We start from the raw sequence: 8,295 nt of genomic DNA on the forward strand, positions 1-8,295 counted from the left end.
CGGGAGGCAGAGGCACTCTGCAGAGAATGTGCAGGGAGGGGTGAAGTACTACGTGCTGTTCTATGGTCTGACTGGAAAAAGTAGCTGATGGGGGTCTCATGGGCTATGGGTACCATTGAACTTGTCCTTGTTTTAGGAGAACTCTGGTCAGGTATATTGGAGCAGGGAAGCACATGTAGCTGAGACTTGCTGTGTGCAAGATGTCTTCTCTGTTTGGTTGGGAAGACCCATGTCTCTGCTGCTAGGCCTTTTCATTGCAGAGGATAGACCACACCATCTTCTCTTCCATCCTTAATGCTTTTGACCTCTTACATGTCAACAGTGGCGTCAGAAAACTTACACTGGGGTTGGGGTTCAAGTGCAGAGTGCTTGTCTAACATGTGAGGTGCTGGGTTCAAGCATCAGTGCCAGCACCCTACACACAGCAGACACACAAACTCCAGTGGAATGCCTTCCAATCCTCTCTCCAACTCTCAGCAGTCTCCAGCACCGCCCACAGCACATAACAGATGGAGCATAGGTACACATGGATTAATTATGTACTGTAATACATGATCTTTTCAATATTTAATTTTATGTGTATTCGTGTGTGTGCCTATGTGTATGTAAGTGTTCTGTGTGCACTAGGGAGTCCACAAAGGTCAGAAGAGGCAACAGATTCACTGAACTGATGTGACAGATGGCTATAAGCCACCATCTAGGTGCTAGGAATTAAACTGCTAAAGCAGTCAGTGCTTTTAACCACTGAGCCATCACTCTAGCCCCAATGGTCCTTAGAAACTGACATCTAATGGTTCGCTTATTTTCAAAGGTTTGCATTGTAGTGTATAGCTGATTCTGTTTGTTTGCTTGCTTGTTTGTTTTTAATTATGTGTCCATACACATGAGTACAGTACAGAGAAGCCAGAAGAGAGCATCATATCCCCTGGAGATGGAAATGCAGATTTTTATAAGCCACAGACGTTGGTGCTGGGAACCGAACATGGCTCCTCTGTAAGAGCAGAATGCCCACTTAACCTCTGAAATATCTCTCCATCCTTGTTGTTGTTGTTGTTGTTTTTAGCGATACTACCTCAAGTAACTCAGACTGGCCTTGAACTCCTGATCCCCCTGCCCACCTCCAGAGTGCTAGAGTGCTCCGTTACTTTCTAAATGTTTTATGTGTATGGGTGTTTGCCTGCATGTATATGTGCACTACATGTATGCAGTGCCCTCAGAGGCAAGAAGAAAGCATCAGATCCCCTGGAACTGGAGCAACAGGCAGTCATGAGCTACCTGACGTGAGTGCTGGGAATCAAACTCAGGTCCTCTGCAAACTCAGTAAGTCCTCTTAGACACTGAGCCATTTCTCTAGGCTGGTAAATCTACATCTAATTATTTGAGTAACCACTACATCATTTCCAGAGGGGTCACACCATGTCACATTCCCATCAGTACACAGAGGGGCCACAGCATGTCACATTCCCATAAGTAATACACGAAGGGCTGATCTCTCCTTGCACCAATGTGTTATTTTCTACTCTCATCCTACTGGTTTGCATGGCTGCTTGGCTTGGCTTGCACATCTCCAGTAACTAGTGAGGCTGAGTGTCTTCTCCTGTGGTTATTACAGTTGACATGTCGTCTCTGGAGAAGTATCCACTTACAGTCTTCTGGTGGAGGGAAGACAGGCCTTCAGGCTGGCAAGGGGGTTTAGTTAAGGGTTGATGAGAGGAAATGAAGCCTGCACTAGGAGAGGAGCCCAGTGGCTTGTCAAGGCCACAGAGGGGTCGGGCTGTGCAGTGGCTGTGGTGGTTTGCTACAGAGTCTTAACTGAGTGTTCCTTGTCAGAGCAGCTCTCCTCACCATGTCATTTCTCGTCCTCACAGGTGGAAAGGAAACGCCACATTGGAAACGATATTGTCACCATTGTGTTCCAGGAAGGAGAGGAATCCTCTCCCGCCTTTAAGCCTTCCATGATCCGCTCCCATTTTACACGTATCCTGGGTCTTCATAAATACTCCAGCTCAACCGTCTCCCAGGGCCTCACAGGACGTGTAGTGGGCAGGTCCTGAGTGGCTAGTCTGGCGCCCACTATTGGGCAGTTTTGCCCAAGCGCTGTGTTTTCCCTTCTTCCCTGCCTCTGAGGTAGTGGGTAGGGATTCTTGGGGACTGTTTCATTGTGTTTCTCAATTTATACACATACAGGATTCCTTCACCACACCCTCCATTACCCTCCCAGCATTCTCCCTCTCCTGATCGCCCCTTCTTCTCAACAAGGGCCCTCTGCTTTCTCACCTGGGTGTGTCCCACTGTATCTAACTGGGGATACTTTTAAAACTGGGGCAAATGGTGATTTATTTGAGTAAAGGCAACTTACCAGTGACTACACCACTGAGAAAACAACTCTTTTAAAAAAAAAAGAATTATTTATTTTATGTATGTGAGTACACTGTAGCTGTCTTCAGACACACTGGAAAAGTGCATCAGATCCCATCACAGATGGTTGTGAGCCACCAAGTGGTTGCTGGGAATTGAACTCAGGGCCTCTGAAAGAGCAGTCAGTGCTCTCAACTGCTAAGCCATCTCTCCAGCCTGAAAATGACTCTTTGTACCCCAGCAGCCATTAACTACCTGTAGCTCTTCAGGGAGAGGCAGGACCTCAGGAACCCCTCCCCATCCACAGTGGGATGTTGATGGCCTAGGGAGTACAGGTGGGCACTGTGGCTGTTTACAGGTCAGAAGACAGTACTTCACAGCTAACTAAAGCCCTGCTGCCTCAGACCCCTGGGTGCTAAGATTACAAGTGCATGCCACCACACCCAGCTTTGATTTTCAGAATGCCTTCTCTTTCCTCAGGAAGTCTGTGAAATGAGGGGAGCTTCCTGTTACGCACTGGTAATGAATGTGAATGAGTGGAAGCTGATGTCAAGTATAAAATCTGTTGCTGCATGCCTGTAGTTCCAACACACTGGAGGCCTGGGCAGGAGGATCACAGATTGGAAGCCAGCTGAGGCTACATACCCTCTCTCAAATATGGAAAAAAAATATCTGGGCATGTAGACTGATATCTGTAATGGCAGCACTGGAGAGGCTGAGGCAGGAGGTCACCGTGAGAAATTGTTCTAAGCCTGATAATATAGCTAAATTGAAGTATGTGGCATGGTAACATTAACAGTGTTATTCATGTACCCTAACCCTGCTCAGCTCACTGTCTGTACGTGCTGGGGGTGGGGCTAGCCTTCTCAACAGTGCTGAGCCAGACAGCCCCAGGGCATGTATTTGTCCTGCCTGCTAGACCTCAGCCACGGCCCACTTGCCGCGGTTACAGGCCCTGAGAGCCAAACTCAAGGCAGCAGCCCTGAAGGTTGGCCACAGTAAGTGAAACACATCTAGTGGGCATTCTCAGAATGAAGTCTCACTGCTCCAGTTCCCAGAGACCCCAGTAAAATACTGGGAGACAGATCACTGCGCATCAGGTGCCTGCCAGTAAAACTGACTTGTCTCCTGAAGCCAGACAACAGAGCTCGCAAGAAAGTGTTTAAAAGTTGAAATGGCCAAATTCCTTCCACAAGGGGAGGGGGATCATAATTAAGGTGAAAACATCTCCTTTGTTCATTCTACTTAGAGCAAAATGTTCCCCATTCATTGGGCTGTGGCACTAATAGTCTGTCACCTTTTCATGGTGACAGAAGGCTTCTCTGAGTGGAGTCCCAGAAGACAAGGTAGCTGGATAGCTAGAGACACTTTAGGGTGCTCCCTATTTAACATTCTCCACATTGGCCTGGGCTCGTGGGTTTCTGAAGGAAACCTAAAGGTGGTTGGTGTAAATTAATCCTGCAGAGTACAGGAGTGGATGCACCTGACAGCCTTCAGCCCCAGTCAGCAGCAGGGTTGGCAGTGAGACATGAGGGCAGGCCAGAGGAGCACTACTGGGTACAGGTAGTTGTGCTATTTGATTTTATTTTTAAAGAGTTTTATTGAGATTGAAGCCTCATGATATGTCATTTATCCTTTTTTCTTAAACGCTGGTGGAAGCCAGGCCTCTGACTTGTGCTCTGCCACTGATCCACACCCCGAGCAGTTGAGCTATTCTGAACACTTCAGGCTTCATCCCAAGCACAGGTGTCTCTGCTCCGAGGCTGCCAGCAGCCACATTGGCTCGGTCTGTTTTGTCTACCAGAGGCAGGAGGACAGGGAAGGTGTATAGCAGAAACATTGTTTCCCCATTTTACAATGTGTGATGAAATAGATGAGTAACCGGTGTCAGGAACTGCTCCTCTGGTTCTGCTGGCTGCTTGGCTGTTCCGTGGATTTCCTTATACACTCCTCTGACAGCTGTGGAAAGTAAAATACTGGCCTGCCTGCTCTGCAGCAGCTACTCAGGGCACCGTTGCTGTTGTCCAGCCTGTCCACGGGCTGGTGGATTAGACCCTAAAGACTTGGCCTCTCTCCTAGGAGAGAGTGCTCAGAGGTGACACAGGCTCCTCTGGGAGGACTCTTTGTCACCTAACCTTTTCCCAGTATAAGACCACACAGATACTAACACTAGGTGCAAGGCTCCCCTGTGTGTCTGTCCCTTGTAAAGAGGCAGAGTTTTGTCCCAACTTGAGAGCGGTTAAGTGCCTAGCCACAGGGAGGCCTGCTCAAGAACACTTCAGGATGGATTGTCAGGCACAGCTGTCAGATGTGAGCATCAAAGGTATTGATGAGTTGCCTTGACTATCCCCACAGATATTTTTGCCTTAGTGAGGTATGACCAGCAAAATGACAATTACAGGTAGGTGATGACCTAATCTCTGTTCTTGCTCTAATTCTAAAATTTGTGTCACTAGTTGGTACTGGCCCTCAGATGACCCTGATGTGCTTTCTTGTGGGGTTCATTAGGCACACTCTCACCTTCTAGAATATTCTGTCTGTCTCTTCAGGGAAAGTTTTTGCTCCATGTAGTATTGCTATGTACAGTAGGCCCAGGGGTCAGGATTAGTTTGGCATTTGTACTTTAGAGGGGAAATTGTCTATATTTGACCTTGGTCAGAGTGCCTCTTGCCCACTTGTCCTTCTGTTTCTCAAAATGAATCTATTAGAAGGGTGTTGTGAAAGTAATGTCAATTCCCACCATTTAGGGGAAGTGAGGTCAACCTCAGTTCCATCACTTACTGACTTTGAGGGTCTGTGAATATGGCTGTCCCCCAGGCACCTTGAGCCTGGCATAGAATAAGAGCACAGTTACCTCTGGCATGCTCAGCAAGCCTTGAACTCCAGAGCACCCTGCCTGCTATGCAGTGGCTACTCAGGGCACCGTCGCTGTTGTTCAGCCTGTCCACGGGCTGGTGGATTAGACCCTAAAGACTTGGCCTCTCTCCTAGGAGAGAGTGCTCAGAGGTGACACAGGCTCCTCTGGGAGGGCTCTTTCTCACTTATTACATAATGTCTTTGAACATATTGACTTGCTTTGAAGGAAAGCACCAAATAACTCTGGAATGTTCTCTACATAGGCTGAAAATATTTTCAGAAGAAAGTGTGCCACTTTTTGGCCCACCCTTGCCATCCCCTCCGGTGTTTACAGACCACCAGGAATTCAGGGACTTTTTGCTTGTGAAATGTAAGTTGTCATTTTGAAATGCTTCTGTTGGTTGTTCCATATAAGAATGTGTTCTCTTTACTCTCCCAGGCCACAGCATAGGGAAGTGTTGTTAGGCCATTCGCATTCAGGTCACCCATTACCCATGTTTAGTTTCTGGTAACATTAGGTAGGCTTTCTTCCGGGTTCTCAGCCACTCCTCACATCCTGCCCACGGCTTTGCAGCTTATCCCTTCACCACGCTCGGTGCCAGAGGCCCCTAATCTTCCTGTGTGCCCTGGGTTCTGATGCCATCATCCTGAGTCTCTGTCATTGTGTATCTGTCTTTGAGAAGAGCTAGGGAACTATCTATGGTCATGATTCACACTCAGGGACAGAGAGTTGCTGGGTTGTATGAGTGTGCAGGCAGGTGGGTGTGCATGGAGTGAGTAGAACCATCCCAGGCCGCAAGAGCCAGCGAGCCAGAGCACGTGCACCTGAGCTCACTGGAGACTCCCAGGGCCTGACTCTGGGCTTTCATCTTCTGTATAACAAACATGGGCCACACCCTCCTAAGAGCATGCTTGCCCATGAGGACCTCCTAATCAGAATCACGTCACTCGGCTTCACCCACTACAGTCTCTTCATAGAAGCCGAGTCTGTCAGCCCTGGAGTTCTGGCAGTGCCACCCAGTCTGTGCCCTCTGCAGCCAGCTCCAGTCTCCTGCCAGACAGTAGGGGCTGCAACTGCTTTGCTGGCATCCTCCTGCCCCTCACACCCCTACATACAGTGCCTAATTCTGTCACTGTTGCCATGTAGTTTGACAGAATTTAGAAACGCTCCTGTCCTCTCATTGAATCTGTCTTGGTCACCCAGCCCCAAGGTGGCATCACTTGAGTCCAGAACCTGACAGAATCCCACAACAATTCACACTACTCAGCTTCTAGTTTTCAGTCTCCTTCAAAATTGGCCGAAACTAATGCTGTAGGCCAGTCAGGTGCTGGATGACATATTGTCTTTCCTTTATATTCTCTTTTAAAGATTAATTTTATGTGTATGTGTGTATGCTTGAGTGGATTTATGTGCACATGTATGCAGGTGCCCAGGAGGCCAGAAGAGAAGGCATTGGATTATTTCCCTGGAACTGAAGTTTTGAGCTGCCCAGTGTGGACACTGATGATGAAACCCAGATCCTCTTCTAGAGCAGGAAGTGGGGTTTTGTTTGTTTTGTTTTGTTTTGTTTTTTGAGTCAAAGTCTCATTATATAGCCCTGGCTAGCTTGAATTCACTATATAAACCAGCCTGGTCTTGAACTCACTGATCTGTCTGCTTCTGCCACCTTTGTGCTGGAATTAAAGGTGTGGGCCACTTGCAGCAAGTGCTTCTTAGCCCCTGAGCCATCTCTCCAGCCTCCATGTCTTATCTACCCAGCTCAGTGGCACTTGAAGGGATAAGTGTCACTTAACTCCAGTCACCAGATACATCCCACTCTGAGCCAAGCTGGCTGACAGTGCTCATCCCTCTGGGAACCCCTGCAGAGGCCTCCACATGCTTCACAACCTTCTCCTGGAAGGAGAAACAGCTGTGTGCCCTCCACACTGTTAGCTCCCAGTTTTGGGTCACAGCAGGGTCTAGGGAAAAGCTCTGCACCCATCACAAGAAGCAGCAGACTGCAGATCATCTGGCAAAGGTGATCCTGCTCCTTTCTGCATTTTCTTTTTTTTCTTTTTTTTTGTTTTTTTGTTTTTTTGTTTTGTTTTTCGAGACAGGATTTCTCGGTATAGCCCAGGCTGTCCTGGAACTCACTCTGTAGACCAGGCTGGCCTGGAACTCAGAAATCCACCTGCCTCTGCCTCCCAAGTGCTGGGATTAAAGGCGTGCGCCACCACCGCCCGGCTCCTTTCTGCATTTTCAAAACATCCAGACTTGGAAATTTTCATGTGGTTCAAGCCCAGGGCATCAAATAGGAAGCAAGAAACAAACAGGGAGCAGTTGTCACAGCTGTCAGCCAAAGGGAACAAAAGAGCCAGGCACAGCAGATAAGTGTGCTATGGGATAGTGACAGCACAGCTGGAGCCCAAGGCCTGTAGTGCTTTAACCCCAGAGTATTTAGAGGACAGCATTGGGGACCCACTTGTAAGTGGAATCCATACATTAAGATGGAATAGCAAAAGTAGGCCTAGGAGTGGCACATCAACACCCTCAGCATCTTAGGGAGAAATGAAAGTGGGATTCAGTTGACCTGATGATGAAGCTTTTAGGGGGCTGGGTATAGTAGCAGTGCTTTTATTCCTAGTAAGCTAAAGGCAGAAGCAGAAGGATCTCTTGAGTTTGAAGTCAGCCCGGCTACATTGTGAAATGCTGTCTTAAAAAAATATATCTAAGTTGAGAATTATGGGTGCAAGGAGCCCAGATTATAGAGGAGGCTCTGCAGTGCTGGAGCATGGGTCTGTACGACCAACGAGCTGCACAGCCAACAACACACTAGAACCCTGAGACTAGAAGGCTATTTGAATTCCACAGTGGGTTTAGCAGAATGGAGGAAGCCAGCCAGGTCAAAAAATCCAAAATAGCTCTAAATGGTTCAATAACTCAGGTCTTTTCCTTCTGTCAAGATTAGTTACTTAAAATATAGTTTTGTGGCCAGGCAAGGCAGAAGCAAGTGGAAATTTGTGAATTCCAGGACAGCAAGGGCAATGGAGAGAGAACCTGTCGAAAGAAAGAAAGAAAGAAAGAAAGAAAGAAAGAAAGAA

At 47.8% G+C, this 8,295-nt stretch overlaps 1 protein-coding gene across 1 annotated transcript in view; it reads left to right on the forward strand.

Annotated features, from left to right (window-relative positions):
• Garnl3 (GTPase activating Rap/RanGAP domain like 3) overlaps positions 1 to 8,295 on the forward strand; it is a 116,712-nt gene that overhangs the window by 70,864 nt on the left and 37,553 nt on the right. Inside the window, exons 12-14 of the mRNA XM_028757043.1 lie at positions 1,869 to 1,977; positions 4,714 to 4,759; positions 5,478 to 5,584. Of these exons, the coding sequence (XP_028612876.1) occupies positions 1,869 to 1,977; positions 4,714 to 4,759; positions 5,478 to 5,584 (262 nt within the window). The remainder of the gene's footprint in view (positions 1 to 1,868; positions 1,978 to 4,713; positions 4,760 to 5,477; positions 5,585 to 8,295) is intronic.

This window comes from Grammomys surdaster, unplaced genomic scaffold, assembly GCF_004785775.1.
Source record: "Grammomys surdaster isolate TR1022 unplaced genomic scaffold, NIH_TR_1.0 126133, whole genome shotgun sequence".
Taxonomy (NCBI): Eukaryota; Metazoa; Chordata; class Mammalia; order Rodentia; family Muridae; genus Grammomys; species Grammomys surdaster.